Source organism: Urocampus carinirostris, chromosome 14 (genome assembly GCF_059441175.1).
Source record: "Urocampus carinirostris isolate Australia breed hairy pipefish chromosome 14, RoL_Ucar_1.0, whole genome shotgun sequence".
In the NCBI taxonomy this organism is placed as follows: Eukaryota; Metazoa; Chordata; class Actinopteri; order Syngnathiformes; family Syngnathidae; genus Urocampus; species Urocampus carinirostris.
This window is the reverse complement of record NC_142362.1, coordinates 1,230,248-1,253,748: the sequence shown is the minus strand read 5'-3', so window position 1 is coordinate 1,253,748 and position 23,501 is coordinate 1,230,248. Positions and strand designations below refer to the sequence as shown.

Here is a 23,501-nt window from a genome sequence, read left to right as displayed (position 1 = left end):
ATTGTGGGTAACGCGGTTCAAACTGGGCAACGTGCAAACTGAAGATGAGATAGGACACGCCCCTTTTGTCGGCGTGCCTACTGCTGGCTAAGCTAGTCGGGTCAAACTATCAGACTTGTCCAGTTTGTGTGGATGAAGCCAAAAAACGAGGAAGAGCATGCCGGCCTATAGTGCCGCCTATGGATGGACTCAGCAGCGTACCATAGAGTCCGGGAAAGCTGGACTAACCTTTCATAGGTCGAAATGTTTTTGCCCCTATTTTTTCGTAATTGGTGCATGGCCGCTGCTGGTGTGTGAGTGTGTGTGTAACGGGTGTGATAATAACTTTTGTTTTATTAAAATTTTTGATGAAATATGTTGTATAGTTTCTGTATATGTGTCCTGCAATGATGAGTCCAACAGTGCCACCTGCTGGTATGTGGTAAAGTTGGTTTGGGCTTTGCGACAGGAAGGTGGGGTTTTTTGGCAGTCTACAACGAGCTGCCAACAGAAAGACACCATCTTTTGGTGCCCCGCAAAAAGTTAATTTTCAACCAAAAACCACAGCTGACAAATCTCTCAACATGTACAGTAATGTGATTGATGTTGTCAAGCAGTTTGGATTTATTTTTGTTTTGTTTCTGTCGCCTCTTATGTTAGTTTTGCCGGACGTTGCATGTTGTGCTAAAATGCTAATTCCCCTTATAGATCAAAGCCAGCAGAGAAGGCTAACCATGTGTTGTGACTCATTCATTTGCAGGTAAATTGTACCTGTTTTTATACTCATTATTGTTATTATTTATATTTTCTCATAAATATAAAAAGGATGATTGGGTAAAATTCAGACTAAAGAAAAATATGTTGAAGTCATTGTAAACGTTAAAAAAAAACCACTATACGATCTTGTTAAAATGGATGTAAAAATGTATTGTGATGGTTGATATTCTAAAATGTTTTTTATGTAAACTGTAAAGAAAGCTCTTTGATATGTTTTGGGCAGTCTACAACGAGCTGCCAACGAGATCAAAGCCAGCAGAGAAGCTTACCACGTGTTGTGTTGTGACTCATTCATTTGCAGCAACTCTAATAAAAACCTCATCACGCAGTCCAGCGTGAATGTGGATCTTTGGTGGGACAGGTACACCGCGGTTACATGTGTGTGAATGGGTCTGTGTGAAGTACATTGTAAAGCGCTTTTGGAGGTCTTCATTGACTTGAAAAGCGCCAGAGAAATGCAGACCATTTACCATTTGAGAGCTTCAGTAGCTCCAGTGCCTCTTGGTAGGTTACATTGTGTTAATGTTCCTATAAATGAGGCTGCAGCCCATCGCCAGACTCACTTCTCTTGATTTACAAGGGAAACATCTTGTAAAACGTTCCGCTTTCTAGAACTCTTTTAAACCTTCATGTGGCAAGTGACCATTCTCTGACCATCTATATGAACGCTAGGGTTAAAAGTTCGACGCCCCTGCAGCAGATGGAAATCTTTGCACCCAGGGTGACACCACCTCGTGTCCACGTAGATAGCGAGTCTGCCTCCTCTCCGCTTCCCGCAGGCTTTCGTGTCTGCCCTAACAGCGCTGAAGCCGGGTAGCTCCGCGTAGCGTCCGGGTTGCTAGACGTGAGCCACGTTTCCGTAAAACACAGCAAACTGCACTCCCTGTACGCTTTGATGTTTTTCACAGCCAGTTCGTTGGTCTTGTTTGGTAGAGAGTTGACATTTCCCATGATTACGGACGGTACCGAAGGCTTCTAACGCCGCTAGCCGCTTAGCCTTCAGCTTAGTTCCGGCTCTGCAACCACGATAGGGCCCCCTCATCACGCCGGCATCAGGGCAAGGAGTTGATTCCTCGAATAAATGCATTTTTGTGCGTTAAAACCCATAACCATAGGATAGAAAGTCATCCAAACTGTAGTGGTCAATCCAAAGGACAAGTTACATTCCTTGTATACAATCTCTTCTAGCAAAATAAGACAAAAATATGGGAGCACTTTTCTTTTTTTTTTTTTAAAGAAAAGCAGCAACTTTATAAACGTATCACCATTTTTTCTTCTTTTTCGCATGAATGGGATGTCGAGTTGAATGAAAAAAGGGCTTAGAAATTGTCCCCTGACATAAGAATGTGAATATCGTTTATATAGTTGTTGATACTTTTTTAAAAAAAACTAGCAAGTTTAATAAATATGTTAAAATATATGTATAAACATGGGCAGCACGGTGGAGCAGTGGTTAGCGCGTGCGCGGCACAGTTCTGAGGTCATGAGATCGAACCTCCTGTGTGGAGTTTGCATGTTCTCCCTGTTCTTGCGTGGGTTTCCTCCCACATTCCTAAAACATGCATGTTGGCCGGTCCGAATTGTCCCTAGGTGAGCGATTAGATGGCTGTCTGTCTCTGTGTGCCCTATGACTGGCTGGCAAGCGGTTGAGGATGTCCCCTGCCCACTGCCCGAAGATAGCTGAGATGAGCTCCAGCACCCCCGCGACCCTGCTGAGGATAAGCGGTGCAGATAATGGATGGCAAAAGTGCACCATAGAAAAGAGATTTCCCTTGCAGAATAATATATTCAAAAGTTTTCAGCGAGTGCTTTTAATGTCGTATACAAAAAAATCAAATGGATAAGTCATATTGCTTCTAGAATCGACGAATAAACCCGTGCATCCAAAAAGAGTCAGGGGCCCAAGTGGGTTCATTTAATGTATACATGAAATTGGACACACAAAACAGAAATGGACAGAAAAAGACCTCCCCTCCAAAAGTCACTTAGATAATACTGCAATCGAATATGGACATTAGCAAGATGGGGTGAAATACGGGGAAAAAATACATATATCTGTATAAATATCAATTCACGGTTAATATACATGACATTTGCTCCTTGGGGGTACAAATACATACAATGAAAAGAAAAAGGAAGAATCAGTCAACGATTGTCAGTCATCACTTTGTAAAAAAACACATAGAAACAAGTAAAGCTTTTGGTTGTCTTTTTAAAGGGCCAGTATGTAAATGTCCGTTTTCTGCCCCTTTCAACAGTCAGACAAAATAACAAGTGCAGTAACAACCAAAGCAGGCAGCTCTAGAGGGTGCAGGGGGGGATTTGTTGCCCTCTTCTGGAACATTGAGGTTATGGCACACAGACATAATCTCGTTCAAACAAATTGGTGTTTTGATGGATTTGGTCGGCCTAACACAGAGTAACGAGTTCCATTGACCAGAATACGTTTTGGGACATTTTTAAACGACTAGGATTTTTACTTTGACGTGATTTGTGAAGAAGGAACTGTACTCTCACTCCGCTCCATTAGGCCACATCGAAGCCGTTACTCAAGTACGCGCATTTCTCTTTGGCTTGTTTTCTTCTCTCCCGTGTCCCTCGAGTGAGAAGCCATCCATGAGAGGCGGCGGTGTGGCCCAAGCCCCGCCCCTTTTAAAGGAGCAAACTGAATGAATGTGATTTGATTGACCTTTTTGAAAGGTTGTTCTAAATGCACGATGCATTTTATTGCACTCGTTTTGTAAGGGGCAGTTGTTTTTTTTCCAATCCTCAAAATAAAAACCAGCTCAGAAATTGAAAAAATAAAATGGATTTCTTAATTGCATATTCTGTAATTCATGAATAGAGTGACAAAGTAAAACTCCAGGCGAGTAGACTCGTCATTCTCCACAGGATGTTCCGCATCCAACTTAGCCATTAAGATAGCAGGCTAATATAGATGCATAAAGCATCTGTTGCGTTCATGATAAGGCTTATATAAGGCTTTCCATTTTTTTGCGGCTTTTGACAAATTTGTTTATTTGGTCCAAAATGGCTCTTTCGACATTTTAGGTTTCAGACCCCTGGTGCTACTTATTCTTAATTTATTTGAAAGATAAAAAAAACAATACAATTTTTATTGTAAGTACTTGATTTAATCTTGGATTCTTTTCATTTATTATTGAATCAGATGCAATTTGAATAAGAAATTGCTGCAGTTACTCACTACTTGAGGAATTCTTTTAACCCAAGTCATTATTCGGATGACTACTTTTACTCTGACTTGAGGAATATTATTCTGAAGTAAGAGAGTCCAGTTTTTGGCTATCCTACCCACCCCATGAATAACAACTTTGGCCATTTTGCTCGATTTCGGGCTGGGAAAACGGTCGCAGTCCTTGTCCGAGCCTGATCGTGCCACACACAACACAGTCCTGCCAGGCAAAAGTGAGGGATTAGTCCAATAACTCCAGATTGTCTTGTTTAATGAGGCATTTGAAATAAATTGTGCCGATTATATTCTCAGAAAATTGCTAAAATATCACTGTAGTGATTAAAGGTAGGGTATGTAAATTCAAAATATACGACTTGCCATCTTCTGGCTGAAAATGTCATCGCAGCTTCTGTTGTTGCGCGTGCAAGTATGTGAAATTCTCAGAAGCGCTCGCATAAAGTCTTTTTTGGGGGGTTTGGATAGGTATATGGACCCTATTCGAAACAGTCTGACTTTCACCGTTTTCATCTTAGGATAAAATAAACCTGCAAGCACGCGCATGAAATCGCTCTCTACCTCCTTGCCCCCCCCCATTTCCTTAAGCCTAACGCGCTCGGTGGCCAGAACACTAAGATAAAAGCGGTATAAACAATATATAAAGGCTCTTTGAATTCAATTGGGCATTGTTAACACAAAGGTTTCGTTATTTTCCATTTCGAAATATTTTTCCTTGAAAAAGTACTTTGGAAAACTGGGGATCCTTTCTTTCTTAAGCATGAAGGATTTTTACGAGTTGCTTGAACAGAGAAAGACTGTTCTTAAGCAGAATCTTCTGGAAATTTTCAAAGATGGAAGCTAAAGGTCAATCTGGGCGGAAAGTACAATAAATAAAATGGAAATGGCTTTTGTTAATGCGCACATTTCCGAATCTCCCTCTACTGGCAGACTTGCAGAAGAAACTGAAAGCCACGAGTACGACTTATTTTCGAAACGTTTTGAGGTTTTCTTTGCCTGACTCCTTTTAAAACCGAGAAAATCGTTTTCCGCTAAGTAAGAATAGAAGAAATTCTGCAGGCGGCTGGCAAAGTTCTAGTTTTAGAATCGGACAGAAGGTCTTCTCTGAACATATTCAGCTTCGAGTATTCCGCTGCACACTTCCACTATAGCAGGGGTGTCGAACTGGTTTCAGCTGGGGGCCACAAATGCTATAAAAAATCTCACAGGGCCCAGACTAGTAAATTGAAGAGAAAGAGAGAGGGAGAAAAAGACAGAGAAAAAGGGAGGGAAAGAGAGAGCGATAAACAGATAGGGAGAACAAGGGAGAGAAAAAGAGAGCAGAATAGAGATATGATTGGAGAAGAAAGGGGGAAATTAATATAGAGAGAAAAATAATGTGAAAAAAGAGAAAGATAAAAAGAATAAGAGAAGTGAAACAACAGAAAGAAAAAGAGTCAGCAGGTGAAAAAGAGACAAAGTGAGGCGAGAGAGAGAGGTAGGAAAAGGGAAAGAAAAAGGGTGAGAAAGAGAAAAATAGAAAGAAAGAAAATTAAAGTATAAATTAGAGAGAGAAAATAGAAAGAGAGCAAGACAGAGAAAAAGAAAGAGAGAGAGAGGAATAGAGAAAAAAGAAAAAGAGAGAAAGAGAGAGTGAACAGGAGAAAGAAAAAGAGGGAGAAATCAATCAAAAAGAAGTGAGTCAGAGAGAAATGGAGAAACACGACCACAATTGTTTTGCAAGTGTCAACTGGCTTGGGTGACATCCGGTGGAAATATTTTAAACTACAGCTCATTTTCCTCTTGCGCTTCTCTCACTTTTGTCTTGCGGGCCGGATTTAAACCATGGGTGGGCCTGATCTGGCCCGCGGGCCACCTGTTTTTCTCAAAAACGGTATCGGCCCCTTTTGGGTGACTTTCGTTCAGTCCTTGTCCTGAACTGATCCCGTTTCGGTGTCGTTTAATAACACTTTGCGGAAGTCACCGGGGGGTTCCGGTGGCGTAAGATGAAAGGAAGGAACGGACGGAGAGGACCTTCTTACTCCAGGAGCAGCGGGACGTGGGTTCTCGGTCTAAACGTAGACCGGCTCGCAGCCTTCCCCCGCTTCCTCGCCGTCGTCCTCCTCCTCCTCCTCGTCCTCCGGCGGCCCCTCGCCGCCCCCTTCCGGAGGCTTGGGGTATCGAAAGGGGCAGCCGTTGTCGTCGAAGAACCTGCGGAAAGTGAACTCGTAGAAGGCGTGCTCGGGGTGTTTGCCGTGGGGGGAGCAGAGGGCGTCCAGGGCCCGGCCCCCGTCCCCGCTATCGCTCCAGGCCCCGGGACCCCCTTCGTCCTCCACCGGGTCGAAGTTGGAAGTGTCCATGGGGTGGGCTATCTTGGGTCGGTAAGGGGCCGGCTGCTGGCGGAGGTTGCTGGAAAAGTCGATCTCGCCGAAGAAAGGGTGGGCCTTGATCTCGCCGGCGCCGTTGGAGCCCAGGCGCTCCGGGGCGGAGCAGCACAGGCGAGCGATGAGGTCCACGGCTTCTGGGCTCAGCTTGACTTGGGCGGGAACCTGGAGGGTACTCTCCCAGTTGATGACCTGCAAAAATGCCAAAACATGGGCTACGTTCACATACCGGTAGTACATAGCGAGTCAAAGGGAGGGAGGGATAGACTTTTGTTGTGAACAGAATATTTGAAGTGCAGTTTCCTATTTCTACTTGACCAGTTGTCTCCGATTGTAGCACTTTGATTCGTTCTACACTGCAGTGTTAAACGCATTTGATATTTTTAAACTGTTTACTTTTGTTGTGCAAAATACTTGAAGTACAGTAGCATATGCATACCTGTCAACCTCCAGGGCTCCATGCCCGTAAAAACTGTCGTATTTTCCCGTACAAAATACAAAATAATCGTACACCATTTTTATTTAGTTATTTTTTTCTGAATGATGCATGATGGGAAATCCCCAGGCGGCAGACGCATGCGATTGACAAATTTGCGTTTTTTCGTACAGATTTCCTTGTACGTCGTACTCGTCTTAAAATGCATAAAAAACGTACTTTGTACGGCAAAACCGTACAGGTTGACAAGTATGCATATGTCTGCTTGAGCAGTTGCCTGACAAGAGATTGTCATTTATTCTATAGAGTGAAACTCAATTTCTATTGTTTTACAAGTGACTTTTGTCATGGAACAAAACTACTTCTGGTACAGTAGGATATGTCTACTTGACCAGTTGTCTCCGATTGTAGCGCTTTGATTTATCCGTTTTACACTGCAGTGTTAAACGCACTTGATATTGTTAAACTGTTTACTTTTGTTGTGCAAAATCCTTGAAGTACAGTAGCATACGTCTGCTTGACCAGTTGCCCGACGAGAGATTGTCATTTATTCTATCGAGTGAAACTCAATTTCTATTGTTTTACAAGTGACTTTTTTTCTGGAACAAAAATACTTCAGGTACAGTAGCATATGTCTACTTGACCAGTTGTGTCAGGTTGTGAGAATGAAATGTAATTTATGAAACTTAATTTATATTCTTTACCGCCCATTATATGATATTGTTTACCGGTTATTTTTGATGCACTTCAAGTATAAGAGAAGTATATTTCTGGTGCGGTGCAATAAATATGACAAGGTTCTATAACACAATTGCTTTTCTGTTCATCTAGATTGAACGGACAGGAATACTGCTCAAAAAGTTTTTTGACACACAACAACTTTTTAAAAGTAACAGAAATAGTCATTTTCTTTGGTAACTAGTTACTTTGATGAGAGAGTAATTCAGGTACTAATTCATTTGATTTCTGGAAGCAGTAAAATATTGTGCCCAACACCGCATGCAGGCAATAATTGGAAACTTAATATTGCTGGTATACCGATGAGAAAAGCCACAGAAAATAATCCGATGAGAGCAAGGGTGGGAAGACTACGGCCCGCGGGCCACATGCGGGCAGGCAGGCTTGTTCATCCGGCCCGCCAAACGAAATGGTCACAATATAATGACGATACAAAATAAGTAGTGAATAAATAGTAAATAAAGTACCGTATTTTCCGCACTATAAGGCACACCTAAAAGCCTTCATTTCTTTCAAAAGCTGACCATGCGCCTTATAATACAGTGCGCCTTATTTATGGATCAATATTAAATCGCAAAGTCTTCAAACTAACTTGCAGCCGCCGACTAGATTTTCCTCCGAACGCCAAGTAGTCCGCGGTGTATGCTGGGATTTATTTACCGGCGTTTCATTGGCTAACCAATGTGTCAATCATCATTTGAATCGATCACTATTGGCTAAAGTTATTCGGACGTCAAGGGGCGGATCCTTTTTATCATTTACAGGCTGGCATTGGCTGAAGCGGCAAAACAAAGCCTCTAATTGGCCCAAAAAGATAAATGCGTATAGCACGTGGCTGACAGAAAGCATTTTTTACTATTTTGTATTTGTAAATATTTTATTCTCCTGGATTTACTAAACTCACGGATATAAGAGGACCATGGCTGCACATTATTATTGAACGCAATGACTTCGGTGAGCTACCCTGGCTATATATTGTCCCAGTATCTTGTTTCAGACTGAACTCGATGTTTCTGTGATAAGCGGTGCAGATAATGGATGGAATGGAGTGTCTATTTTGAAATTCAACTCAATTCCAAGTGTTTATTGTCATATGCACAGTAAAGTTGCGAGCAAAAAAGAAAATAGAAACTAAGGAATGGTTGGCATTTCTTGAATCCCAAGACTTTAACCTTCCGAATGATATTTGAAACGATGCATTTGAGTGACATCGTACGGACACCGCATCCGCACGTGTTCTCGACACGTATTTGCGTCTTTGCAAGCTTTTGGAATGTTAAGGGGGTCATCAGTTGGACTGAATCATCGGACTGTTTTGTCCACGTTCCCATTGTAGCGCCTTATAATCCGGTGCGCCTTATCTATGGAAGATATAGGACCAAAAACTATTTTTGGGGGGTGCGCCTTATAACCCGGTGCGCCCTATAGTGCGGAAAACACAGTACTACTATTTTTTGATGTTAGTGCCAACTTTGTCCCCCATCGTCCAGTTTTGCGTCTACAACAAAAAACACGACTATGCATTTTGTCCTCGTCATCAGAATACAAGCTAACGCCACTCGTTTGTCTCTAGGCAGGACAACGATTCATTTGGATCGCTCCAAAATTCAATTTCCAAATCTTAGAGAGATTATTCTCCGATGGGTCTGGTTTTAAAATGTATGTAGTCGAGGGCGTGTCAGGCTGATGATTCTGTGGCGTGTCACGCAGCCAGAAGAATGAGCTTGTGGTGTGTGACATGACATAAGCGTGTAACATGAAAAATGATTTTAACGTGGTGTGGCGGAAATTGCGCTGCGACTAATTATCCTGCAGTGAGTATCTCGGAACGGATTATCTTATCTCAAGCAGGAGTTCCGATCCCATGTTGGGAAACGAATTGTTCCTGATCCATTCGGTGCGGTTCAAATGTTTTTAGCTAGGGTTTAAATGTACACTTATGTTTCATTGGTGATCATATGCCCACTGTTTATTTTTATTTTTTTTAAATAAAGCAAAAAAATGATGTGGTGTCAGATGGTTGAGGTGATGATCTTCTTGGAAGGCCATCAAAGTTAACATTTCATTAAAAGATCAAATTTGACAATTTATTTTTAGTTTGTAAAAAAAAAAAAGTGGGATAAAGTTGGACTACGTAATCAGAATATGTCTTTTCGCTTTATTGATGATGAGATGTTTCTCCAAGATACTCATAAAATGTGTTGGATCAGTGAGTGATTCTGTGTCCCTGATGTTCTGGTGATATGGTTATGCTGGCCACCATGAAGAGGAAATAGGTTCATCCGTTTACAATTGGCAAACGTTTAAAATGTGTGTCAATAACTGTACCGGTAAAGTATACACCCTTTTGTGACTCACACTGAAAATGAAATGAAATGATGTGCATTTCTATAGCGCTTTTCAAGTCAATGACTTCCCAAAGCGCTTTACAATGTGCTCCACATTTCCCAATAGCGGCCTTGTATTGCAGCCATGTAAGACGCTAACCTGCTTATTGGGGGTATTTAGGGATTCAGTGTCTTACCCAAGGACACTTCGACATGTAACACGGACGAGCCGGGATTCGAACTGGGATCCCTTGATCCCAAGACGAGCGCTCTACCTCCTGAGCTACTGCGGCCCACCGCTGCTGTTCAGGAACTTTTCAAGACAATCTCTTCACAACTTACAGTGCCGTGAAAATGTTTTTCCCTTTCCTGAATTTTGTTTTATTTTTTAGGTTTCAGATCATCGAAGCAATTAAAATATTATCCTGAGACGAACCAAGGAAATACAAAAGGCTGTTTTGTAATCTTGATTCCATTTATCAAGGCACAATGTGAAAAAGTCATCCCTTCCTTGTTAAATAAAAATAAAAAATAAATCACAAAATGACTGTGACTAACCACAGTTTTGGGAAATCAGAGTTAAATTCCACCTCCAATATGGCAGATTTGATTTTTCTTTCCCTCTTTCTCTCCACAGCGTTTTGAAAGACTCCTTACCAATTACCGTAAACTTTTGATACTTTCATCGCTGCTAAAGGTGGCGGAACCTGCCATTAAGTTTAAGGGGGGGCAATCACTTATTCAAATAGAACTAGATTTGTTTTGCCTTCATAAATTTCTTCCTCAAGCCATGAGGCTCTTTAACTCCACCTGTTGGAGTGAAAGCGCACATTAAACCACACCCCCAAATTGCATATTACCGTATTTTTAGGACTGTGTGTATTTTATGTAGCACTATCGAAATACTCTATATTAACACGTTATATTGGGTATTTATGTATTATATTCCTTTTACTTTGTTATTGTATTATTTTCAACACAAGGATACTGCTGGAAGTCTGAATTTCCCTGCGGGGATGAATAAAGGATCTATATATCTATCTATCTAAATGGAACTGCATTTTGTATTTTCTCGGATGTCCTCTGTGCGATATTAAAATCGGTTTGACGAACTGAATTTGTTGGGAGTGATAATTATACCAAAAGAAAAACCCAGAAATCAGGTGCATACTCACTTTAATCTGCGTCTCGGTGGGTGTGGGTGCCAGAAAGGGCGGCTGCCCCACCAGCATCTCAAATAAGATCACCCCGACGCTCCACCAATCACACAACTGAGTGTAACCTGAAGAAAATGCAAAACAACCCAAGTGAGCGCCTCGGTTTAAGGGATAAACTCCTTTCTGGGTGTTTTACGGCAGTCCCACCTTTACGCAGGAGCACCTCCGGCGCAATGTAGTTGGGCGTGCCCACCAAAGAGTGAGCCAGGCAGCGCTGATGCTGCCGATTGGCTCGCTGTTCGAGGGTCATCAGTCTGTCTCCGCAGCGGCAGTTGGAGACGTCGTCCCAGAAGTCGCTGGGTTCCATGCTGTCCTGTCGGACGTGGCTCCCTGGCAGAACGGGATACAGTCAAGTCAAGTCCTGTTTATTTGTTTGGCCCATAATCACAAAGTCACAAAGGGCTCTAAAGACTATTATGACATCATCCCCTGATCTAAAACCTACATGAGAGCAAGGAAAAACTCAAAAACCTCAGTATGAGGAAAATGAAGACACCTTGAGAAGGGACAGTCTCAAAGGGCTGCACAGACCACAAACTATTGCATACTACAGACTATTATGACTCCATCCCCTGATCTAAAACTTACATGAGGGCAAGGGAAAACTCAAAAACCTCAACATGAGGAAAGTCAAGTCATGTTTATTTGTGACGGCCTTAATCACAAGGAGTCTCAAATGCTTCTCAGACCACAGATTATTGCAAACCACAGACTATTATGACAGCATCCTCTGATCTAAAACCTACATGAGGGCAAAGGAAAACTCAAAAACCTCAAGTCAAGTCATGTTTTATTTGTTTGGCCCTTAATCACGAGGAGTCTCAAAGGGCTGCACAGATCAAAGACTATTGCAAACTACAGACTATTATGACAGCATCCTCTGATCTAAAACCTACATGAGGGCAAAGGAGAACTCAAAAACCTCAAATCAAGTCATGTTTATTTGTTTGACCCTTAATCAGAAAGAATCTCAAAGGGCTGCACAGACCACAGATTATGGCAACCCACTGACTATTATGACAAAATCCCCTGATCTAAAACCTACATGAGGTAAAAAACGCGCCGCTTCCTCCTTCCACCTCGCTCATGTCAGATGTTATGTCCGCTTCTCTCAAATAGCTTACAAGAGTGATTATCAGCTAACCATCAACCAGAAAACAAAAGTGGAGCTAATGCTAACTCACCAACATGCACGTGTACGTAATCCTATAAAATAATTAGAGCTTTTACATAAACTAAAAAAAAAATCGTGAAAACATGTTATTGAACAGTATTGTTAGCTGTGATGCTAACAGTCCTAGTCCTCTTTTAGAAGTCTCATTTGATATATTGTGACGGATACAGGTGGGTAAATCACCCAATGTCGAAAGAAGTCACACCAATTTTCAAAAACAATACAACATTTAGCCCCTTCACTGTGAATAATAGCAGAATGGCGTTTCTTCTGTTAAAACCTTTGAGTTTTTTAAAAAAGCAACACGGCAATTTCCGCGTAATCTTTGGAAAACATCATGGACAGGATTTGAGCTAACGTGCATTGGCTCCCTGTTAGCTTAAGATGTAATTTTAAGATTCTGTTGGTAGTATACAAAATCATGCATGGACTTGCTCCCTCGAATCTTTCAGAATTAATTTCCCCCTATGTTCCGGTCCAGAGCCTTCGCTCTGAAAACGCTGGTCTACTAGTGATCCGAAGAGCCAAGAAGAAATATGCTGGTTCCAGAGCGTTCTCCGTGCAGGCCCCGGTACTGTGGAATGCTCTTCCCCCCGAGATCCGATCTGCAACCTCAGTGGAAATTTAAGCTTAAAACACACTTCTACGCTATAGCATATGAATAACCTATACTTTATGTTGATAATATGTGTATTTTTTGCCCTCATGTAGATTTTAGATGAGGGGATGTGTCATGATAGTCTGTATTTTTGAAATAGTCTTTGATCTGTGCAGCCCTTTGAGACCCTTTGTGATTAAGGGCCAAAGAAATAAACTGGACTTGACTTGACTTAACACAAGTTTCTTATTTCCAAATCTAGGATCTTACCTTTCTGGTAGTATTTGGAATTGTGTGTCCAGCGAAAGCCCGTGCAAAGACCAAAGTCGGTCAGCTTGATGTGTCCGTCCAGGTCAATGAGGATGTTGTCCGGCTTGATGTCCCGATGGATGAAGCCCATTTTATGGACGCTCTCGATGGCCAGCGTCAGTTCAGCGATGTAGAAGCGCGCCAGTGGCTCGGGGAAGACGCCCATGCGGATCAGAAGACTCATCATGTCTCCGCCGGGGATGTAGTCCATGACGAAGTACAGGCTGTCGCGGTCCTGGAAGGAGTAGTAGAGGCGTACCACCCATTCGTTGTCCGCCTCCGCTAAGATGTCACGCTCGGCCTTCACGTGGGCCACCTGTCGACACACACAAGCCAGTGATATACTTTTCAGGGAAAATGTAACTCTTGTAAAAACCTAGTGTGTGATATAGGCATAAGTTATGTGTGAATGTTGGGAAGAGTAAGGTGATGAAATGTTCATGTGATGGAAATAAGGTTGAATGGACAGGAGCTGGAAGAAGTTGAAAGCTTTAGGTACTTGGGTTGTGATGTGGCTGCAGTTGGTGGAATGGAGTGCGAGGTATTGCACAGAGTCAATCAAGGAAGAAAGGTTTTGGGTGCTCTGAGGAGAGTATGAGTATGGATGTTAAGAGGGGACTGTATGAGAGTGTGATTGTGCCGACTGTTGTATGGTGCAGAGACTTGGAGCCTGAACGCAGATTTTAGAAGGAAGTTAAATGTTTTTGAGATGAAGTGTTTGAGGACTATGTTCGGAGTGACAAGATTGGATAGATTAAGAAATGAAATTGTGAGGGAACAGAACTGGAGTAGTCGTGGAACTGAGCAAGCGTGTGGATAAGAGAGTACTCGGTTGGTTTGGACACATGAAGAGGATGGATGAGGAGCAGATGTTGAAAAGGATCTACAGAGCAGAAGTCAATGGAAGGAGACTAAGAGGAAGGCTGCGATTGACGTGGATGGATGGTGCAGGAAAGAGGTCTAAATGTAGTGGAAGCTAGAGCTCTTGTTGGTGATAGGAATGAGTGGAGAGGTGTTGTCAAAGGTTAGTGGGATGTTTAGACGCGTTCTAAGGGATGGGGAGGGCACCGGTATGATGCGGCAGGGGTAAACCAGTGAAAGCTGTCGGGCCCTGATGTTGAACAGGAGAGTGTGTTGTGTCACCCTGACCCGAGTGACAATGGCGCCTTCTTGTGTCCCGTTTCATCTGGAGGGACGAAAGCATGAGCAACATGGTTGCCGAGGTGCCCCACTTGTTTGGGTGTTTGGGCATTTGGGTTGGCCATGGCCCAAAAAATGTTTGTGTGTGTTTTTTGCAATTTTTTCCCCTTTTATTTTCTTGTATTGTATGTGTTTTGTCTTGCTGTCAGTCACCCCTCTCCAGGGATGTGACCAGGGTAAATAGATAGATGGATAGAATTAAAAAAAAAAGTTTTTGTTGAAGAGTCGAGGATGTCGAGCCAGATATGGCTCTGTTGGTGAATATATCATATGTCAAACGTTGAAATAAAAGTTAGCTTTTGTCTGGAGAGCAGGTTTGGAGCTTTTGATGAATTGGTCCTAAAATATATGGTGCGGCTCTCTCAATTTTTTTTTAATATTTTCGCTTTTTTGGCTCTTTGTTACAGAGGGTCATCAACACAGCCAAAAACATGATCGGCCGCTCTCTGCCCAGACATTGCCGGCTCACCTGATTCCTATTGAGGACGTCTTTCTTTCGCAAAGTCTTCATTGCATAGAGGGCGTAGGTGTCCACTTTGCGCGTCAAGCACACCTCGCCAAAGGCACCGATGCCCAGGGTCTTGATTTTCACAAACATGGACTTGTCCATTTTAGCACGACGCAGCCGGTTGTAGTTGGACTCCTTCTGATTCAGCATCTTCCTCATCTGGCTCTGCTCAGCCTCTGATAGGCCAGCCTATAGAAGAGCAAAGAAAAGTCTCAAGAAATGCCACGAAGATGATACTTAGTAAGTCCATCTTTGAGTCATTTAAGTATACTAAACAGCAGTTAACTTGATCTGATGAGGATAAGGATACAGTCGAATAGGTTTTTGATAAATCCTCATTTACTATCTAATTTAACTGATAGTGTGTAATATTTAGTGTCTCATTCAATAAAAATAACAATTATATCGATTTGAATACTAGGCAAAAACACATGAACCATCAAACCCCCCCCAAAAAAATCAAGAAATTTGTATTTCTTTAACATAGTGGAATCCCTACCTAAGGCGGCCGCCATGTTTCTCTGGCAACCTGCAGCTACGCCATGCTCTGTAGCACTGGTTTAGATTCACATTAGACAATACGGTCTCATTGAAGAGTCAAATATTACACACTGGGGCTTTAAGGGCCTTTTTATTTAATTATAGGACATTTTTGCAAAGTCAGAATTTTGGTATCTTGAAAAAAAACCCTAAAATGCCTCAGGGGGAGTTTAAAAGGGTAGAGGCCAGATTCGTGGTATGCTAGCCATCAAGATAATCATCTGGTTGTCTAAAACTGACTCGCCTGGGGAGAATTTTCCAGATTTCAGGCTAAGGATTATCTAACCAATCCTACTTCAGGCGACAAAACAATGATCATCTTGTCAGAAATGTCCTCTGTGAATGTGTTGGTTCAGAATGTTTCATGCGAATTCCTAAAGTAATTACGGAAGATTACTGTTGAAATTCCTCTTTTTCAACTCACACAAGGTCATCCTCCAGCCAATAATAACTGTAAATCATTGATGTACCGTTGAGGGAAAAATGACACAGAGGGTCAAATATAAGTGAGGATATGGCAAGATGAATCAATGAATATTGCAGGATATACATACAATTGGTATTATATGTGAGTTTGATGACCTGAAATTCCTTCCCTTACCTTGGACATTTCCTGTTCCAGCTGCAGCCTGCGGTTGAGCTTCTGTTGATAGGTTTTCATGACATTCTCAATGTGCTGTTCCATATAGAACTTGAAGGCAAAGGGCGAGTAGGTCTTGATCCTGGACTCTCGCTTCTCCTCGTCACGGCCGTTTTTCCTCACCGGAACGGGTGAGGTCTGGATCTGCTTTTTGTCTTTGACCGCCTTCTCGGCCTTGCCCCCTTTAGTCTTTTCTTTGACCTGCTGGGCTCCGTCGTCTGCGGTTCCGCTCCCACCGCTGCCGTGTGCGTTTCGAGAGCCGGGACTACCCAGATCCTGAGCTCCCCCCATGGGCCCGGTTCCCTCCAGGGCTCCGGTCTCTCCAGGTGTTAGGATGAGATTCTTGGGGTAGGGAGGCGGAGGACAACGGGGTTCTTGGGGGGGCTGCAGAGAGTAGGTCTCTTCTGGCGTATAGGGCAACGGTTCCGTCGTCTCTTGGGATTGGGCTGCCATCCAACTTGGGTGGCAGGGTCCTACTGCAGTCTTGGGTTCTGGTCTCATCACTCGAATGCTCTTGACTGGCTGTTGGATGGGGGGAGATGTGACGGCTGTGATGGTGTTAGGAGGACCCAGGGAAGCATCCTGGGGCGCGCTCATAGGAGGCCGGACCCCGTTGGATACGGCAGAGCGGCTGTTGAAGGAGTTGGCCCTGCTGGGCACCCGGACCTCACCCCTGAAGGGTCCTTGTGGTTGGGGTTGCCTACTTGGGGGTACCCCTTCAGGACCTGGGGGCCCCGCCCAGTGGTGCTCATACAAATCCAGGTTGAGGCTTGCCCTGGATGGTGTCATCAAACCCTGGGGAAGGTCAGGGAAATCTGGGCTCATGGGTGGTACCCCACCTGGGGAACGAGACATCATGTGGACCTGATGGGAGGTGGGGCTCGCCTGACGAGGGTGCGAGTGAGGGGCCAGGTACAGGTTCGGCGGGTACCCTCCCGCACCTCCACCCGGCACGTTCTGGCCCATGGGCCCTTTAGGTTGCATGTTGACATAATTGTCTGGGGTTGCCATGGGTGGTGGCGCCATCTTGTTTTGAAAGGAGGCAGTTCTCTTGATTCCATAGCCTGCCGGCTCCATTAAGTGAGGCCTGGGGTGACCATAGTCATAGTGGGGGCCCGCCACAGAAGACCCTGGTGGCAGCGGTTGACCTGGGACACTGTAGGTCATCATGGGCCCATGCTGCTCCATAGGACCAGGATACCCTTTTTGCTGGGTGCTTGGGGGGTACATTGTGTTGGGTGGGCTAACCGTTTGAGGAGCCATCACAGGGGCGTAATTACCCATGCTTGGAGGTCTGCCCATTGGATTCCCCATGGGGGGTCCCTGAGCCGCTCCAGAAGGCGGCATCATGTAGTTCATGACCGGGGGAGCACTCATGTAGGGTCTGGGCATCTCACCTTCTGGACCGTAACCTGCCAGCCCCTCATACATCGGGTGGTACGGGGGCATGGCGCCCGCAGCCTCACCTGAGGCTTCCATCGAAGTCCGGTGGTCCATTGAGGGGGGCATGCCAGCTTTTCCTAGCATCACAACAAATTGAAGTTATCTACTCTTAATGATTTTTACATCACTAGCAACGTGCTAAAATTCAAATCTAGAAATCGACTCGCACAAGTTCGTACCAGGTGAAGTCTGTTTGATGACACGCACGATGAGCTCGTTGCGAGGGTCCAGGTAGCCCATCTTGCTTATGTATTCCAGAGCCGCTTCAATGTTCCTGCTCCCGGTTTGCTTCAGCGCCCGGATAGCCATTTCCTGTGAACACCAAATATAATGTGATTAGTATGCTGGGTGAAAGGAGATCCTAAGAAAGGGGTATCAAAATAACCCAAAACAATCAGTTGCTCTCTGCCCAATCTGGAGGACGATTATTGTGAACTCGTCTCACCCGGGCCACCAAAGTCTTTGACTTCTGTTCTCTGGCAGACGCTACAGGTCCATTAAAACCAAGACTAAGAGCCTCAGAAGGTTTCTTCCCCAGAGATATCATTGTCATAAAGAAGCAAACCAAATTTCAAAAAAAATATCTTGTGTGAGTCAAGTCATATTTATTTGTTTAGCCCTTTAAAACACAAAAAGTCTCAAAGGGCTGCACAGAGCACAACAACAAAATAACTAGTAAAATAAAATATCAGCTTCATAAAATATTTTTGTAGGAACGGAAATATGTTAAGAAAAATGGAAAATTAAATATGTAACTTGGTTTACATAGAATCCAAATATGATTATATAAATGATAATAATATTGTAATGTAAAGTACATACTCAGGTAAACTAAATTGGAGCTAGAACAGTAAAAACATGTTAGCTGGATAGCATGCAAAAAATGTAAAAAGCTAGGTAGATACATTGCTAAATAGCTAAAAATGTACAAAGATAGCGAACTAAAAAAGCTAAGAGAAGTACCACAATAGCTAGCTAAAAAAAAACCTGCACATTATTGCTCATTCGCTTTATGAAACCCAATTGTTGGATTGAAGTTTTTCGTAGCACTAGGAGGCACAAAATATTACACACGGTCCCTTTAAAGACTAACACTGCTCCAAATTCTACACTTTGCGCACTCACCTCCATGAGATTAAGGTTGAATGTGTCCAAGATTCTCATCGGACAGTCTACAGATCAAGCTAGCATACACTCAGAAAAGCTTATATTCATATCCTATTTCTGACTATTTTTGCACTACCAAATGTGATTACAGCTAGGTTAGTCTATAAGACAACTTTGTAAATATTGCCATCCAATTTTGTTACCCTCTTATTTATTCTTGTAAACAATGTACGCTTTAGTTGACTGATTTATTATAACAGTTGAAGGAAGCAGTTTAACACATGAACCAACTCACTACGCTATCCAAACGCAACACTGCCCTTTAGATGCCGGAAAAAACATTTTAGTTTGTATTTAAACATAAAAATAACTTTTGATAGATATGTCACCGAGACCTGCTTCTTTTATCGACATACTTAGAAATGTATGTCAGGTGAGATCATATAATCCAATGGGCTGGATCTGACCCGCGGGCCCTATGTTTGACCTGGCTACCCTACATCATACTTGGCCGCCTTCATGTGGACGTCATGTAAAACTGCATTTACCTATTGGTTCTGTCCTACAAAAAACATTTATTTTTCCATTAATAAACATATTTCAAAAAGCACCAGGGAGCCACTGGGGAGTACCAATGACCAAGGCAGAATAAGACCAGGCACTATCTTAGTTAATGACAAAGACGATCCTATTCCAGCAAGATGCATGAAACCTATGGATCATTCTTCCTCTGCGGACAGGTTAGGGAAAGGAAAAGAAAAAAAGAAACTTCCGGTTGAGAAATGCCAAAATGAGCACCTATCAGCAACAGATGGTCCAGATGGTCCAACAGTTTGACCCAGGAGTTATTTTTCTTCCATTTTAATGTCGGGCAAACAAACTAAAAGAAAGATTTGCCCCACCAATTGAAATCAAGTACGGACAATTTTGCGTGCCCAAAAATGTACAAACTTTGCAGTGTTTGTGCCTATGACGAGTTATGTCTCTGAGATGCCTGTCTGCTATTGGGCAATGTCACAGTAGAATGCCGATCCGCTATTGGTTTGGGTCATGAAGAGGCCGATATGCTACTGGCTAAAACGCCGTACACGATGCTGGCTTTTTTGTGGATTACACCCCTTATCCTCAGTAGGGTCGCGGGGGTGCTAGAGCCCACCCAAGCAATCATTGGGCAGTGGGCAGGGGACACCCTCAACTGGTCGCAGGGCACACAGGGACAGACAATTCGCTCGCTCAGTCACACCTAGGGACAATTTGGACCAGCCAATTCACCTGAAATGCATGTCTTTGGAATGTGGGAGGAAACCGGAGTGCCTGGAGGAAACCCACACGAGCACGGGGAGAACATACAAACTCCGCACAGGAAGTCCGGTAGCTGGATTTGAACCCACACAGGAGGTTCCCGAGACCTTAGAACTGCACCGCTGTGCTGCACATGGATTAACTCATACATTTTTATCATTTTTTTCTTAAAATTATGTATATTAAAAAGAAACAAAAAATTCCTTATTGATTGATATTTTTTTCACTCATCGTCAAATCCAAGGATACAATAAGTTTAAAATCATAACCTTTGATAAACATTTTACAAAACACAAAGGGAAAAGGCTTATAAAAATATGTAGGTTATGTATATGTATATTATTTAATAAATGATTAATAATTACTGTTGTAGAGTCTTGTTCCATGGACAGACTGAGGAGATCATTTCTTCCTCATGCCATGAGGCTCTTGAACTCCACCCGGGGGGGGTGAAAACCCCCTTGGGGCAGCATTAGCTCATACAAAAATACTACTACAGAAATATTACAACAGAGATACTACTAAAATAGAAATACTACAAGGGGGTGGCCCAGTGGCTCAGGAGGTAGAGCGGTCGTCTTGGGATCAAGAGATCGCAGGTTCGATTTCCGGCTCCTCTGTGTTATGTGTCGAAGTGTCCTTGGGCGAGACACTGTCGGCGCCTTGCATGCAGTGTTCCCTCTAAGCTGCGCGCGTGCGCAATTGCGCACTGCTCGCACATTCTCAGCGCACAAGAAAATCGAGCCAGCGCACAAAAATGAGGGCTCAAAATTACTAATTAAGAAGCGACTCAAGTCAAAGTTACAGTGCATGTAGGTAAAAATACACAGGTTCCCCTGACGTTGTGTCCTAAATGCGGTATTTTGAAGTAGAGTCGAAGGAGAACGAAGTTGAGTAAGGTGACTAGAGTTTTTAGGGAACCGGCTTCTTTGGCTCGGCTCACTAAAAGGAACCGGCTCTTTCGGGTCCTAAACGGCTCTTCGGGTTGTTTTTGCTTCTTTAATCCCAACATGACCAAATATTATGTAAAATGATGCACAAAATGACTTAAAGAAAGGGGAAATAGAACAAAAAAGAAAAAAATACCAAAATGAAAATGTAGTGAAAAGCTGAGAAAAGAAAAACAAAAGGAAGAGAAAAAGAAGGAAAAATTCTGAAAAAAGCCAGAAAAAAAGAAAAGAAAAAACACACGGAAAAAAAGTTGATAGAGAACAAAAAGAAAAAAGTAACAGCTAGGTAAAAATAAACACAATGAGATTTTTTAAAGGAATTTTAAAAAAAGGAGAAAAAAACGCGGAAAAAAGAAGAAAAAGTTTGTGTTGCATTCAAATAATTTCCAATGACATCAAGTGAATCTTGTTGCCAACATTGTACTTCCACTCAAAAATGTGATTAAGTACAGTTGTGTATCAAGCGACTCAATAAGCCCCAAAAGATGTTAATGTTATGTGACAAAATATACCAGGAAATAAAAAGAATTGGATATCTTGTGAAAGAATTGTAAGAACAAAGGACGTTTGTAGGCCGTACAACTTTTGCAATAGTACATGAGTTAAATCATTCAAAAGAGAAAAATCATTTTGTATTGGCGGAAACTCAGCAAAATGTCAAGTTTTGGACATGTTTGATAATGAATTATCTTGCCACACTTGGGATTATGGTTGCTCACTGTTGTTTCAAGCGTTGCTCACCGACTTTGTGTGAACGCTCAGACTCGTAAGGAAAATTAGAGGGAACATTGCTTGCATAGCTGCATGACCGATATTGGTGTGTGTTTTGCAATGACCTGTGTAGCTCTTTGAGACTCTTTGTGATTAAGGGCCATACAAATAAAAATGACATGACAAGCTGGGCTCCATTGTATATTTGGGGAAAAATTGCAAAGGAGAAGAAATGGCCCCCCCGGACACGCGATGGAAACGCTCGCCAAGTATCGTGATGACACGCGTACAACGGTCGTCACAGCCGTGCGATGCTGCGGGGCGAGGTCCATCGACGGGGCGGGCAAAAACATTCCCTCGTAATGGATTTTTCTCAGCCTCGCGTCTGGATTCGACTATCGTAACCCACATTCCGATACCGCGTTGCGATCACGCGGCCCGAATGTTTTGGATACATTTTTCACGCACATTCCGTATCTTAGGAGCGCAAGGGGAAGGGAGGAGTGAGGAAGCGCAGTCACCTAACAGATTCCTTCCAGGCCGCTAACAAGAATTTCCTTGCATTACAACGCTATAATACCACACGACGTGCTGCTAAAGAGTCATGAAAATTGCGTTTTTTTTCTTAGGATATCGGGTTTCTGAATGGCAACATGAAACATTGACATGATCCCTGTCTTTACATACATAGTCGATTCTTCCAAATTTCGTTTTAAACTTAGCCTATAATTTATTTATATAAATCCACACACGTGTCAAACAGACGGCCCGCGGGCCATATCAGTCCCGCTAAGGGATTGAATCCGGCCCGCGAGACAACACTCAGAGAAGCGCAAGAAAAAAACAAGCTGCAGGTTGAAATATGTCCACTTGATGTTGCCAAAGCCAGGTGCCTCCAACAAAGACACTGTACTTGTATTTCTTTCTCTCTCTCCCTCTTTTCCACCCACTCTCTGTCTCTGTCACTCTGTGTCTCTCTTTTTCTCTTCCTTTGTTCCTCTGTCTCTTTCTCTCTCTGTGTCATTTTGACTTCTTTTGCTCTAACTTCCTTTTTTCCTTTTCTGTCTTTTCTCTTTCTCTATTCATACCCTTCACGCTTTCTTTTCTCTCCTTCTGTCTTTCTATTTCTCTTTGGATTTCTTTCTTCCTCTCCCTTTCTCACGACTTTTTATCTCTTTTGTCTCTCACACTCTCTCCCTCTTTCTTTGTCCCGCCCTCTCGCCTTTTCCCTCCCTCTTTCTCTTATTTCTTTATCTTTTTCTTTAATCTACTAGTCCGGCCCCCGACAGAATGTTTGTTGTATCATGAGGCCCCCAAGTTAAATTAATCAGTCAGGGCCCCTTCTACAAGGAAGATGTTTTAGTGGTGCACTCAGCCAATAATAAGTCTACTTCTAGTCAAGTCCTGTTTATTTGTTTGGCCCTTAATCGCAAATAGTCTCAAAGAGCTGCACAGACCACAGATTATTGCAAACCACAGACAATTATGACAGCATCCCCTGATCTAAAACCTACATGAGGGCAAGGAAAAACTCAAAAACCTCAACATGAGGAAAACGAAGAAACCTTGAGAAGGGACTGCACATGAGGTCATCCCCCTTCCAGGATGACCAGGCTAAAATGGATGTTGCAATAACAAATAATACACAGGTATTGTCAAAATAAAATATAGGTTATTCATATACTATAGAATAGGAGTGTGTTTTATGCTTAGATTTAAACATTTCCACTGAGGACACAGATCGAATCGCAGGGGGAAGAACATTCCACAGCTCCAAGGCCCCCAATGGAGAATGCTCTCGGACCTTCTAATAATAACAACCTGGTAATAACATTACAATAAAGTCTTATTCAACTCTTAAATATCAATTTATCAAAATGGTTACCTTATGCGCTATCAGAAACAAAAAAGCAGTTCTCGGCTTCTAACATGTTGTTGCTTCAATAATTCCATCAACCAGCACCAACACAATAA

The 23,501-nt window shown here is 42.9% G+C and overlaps 1 protein-coding gene across 1 annotated transcript in view; it reads right to left on the bottom strand.

Annotated features, from left to right (window-relative positions):
* Positions 1-5,708: 5,708 nt before the first annotated feature.
* Positions 5,709-23,501, bottom strand: part of lats2 (large tumor suppressor kinase 2) — a 35,669-nt gene continuing 17,876 nt past the window's right edge. Inside the window, exons 4-10 of the mRNA XM_088353124.1 lie at positions 17,637-17,769; positions 15,976-17,534; positions 14,796-15,023; positions 13,088-13,442; positions 11,193-11,375; positions 11,004-11,110; positions 5,709-6,519 (exon numbers count right to left, since the gene is read on the bottom strand). Of these exons, the coding sequence (XP_088209250.1) occupies positions 6,016-6,519; positions 11,004-11,110; positions 11,193-11,375; positions 13,088-13,442; positions 14,796-15,023; positions 15,976-17,534; positions 17,637-17,769 (3,069 nt within the window). The 3' untranslated portion in view covers positions 5,709-6,015. The remainder of the gene's footprint in view (positions 6,520-11,003; positions 11,111-11,192; positions 11,376-13,087; positions 13,443-14,795; positions 15,024-15,975; positions 17,535-17,636; positions 17,770-23,501) is intronic.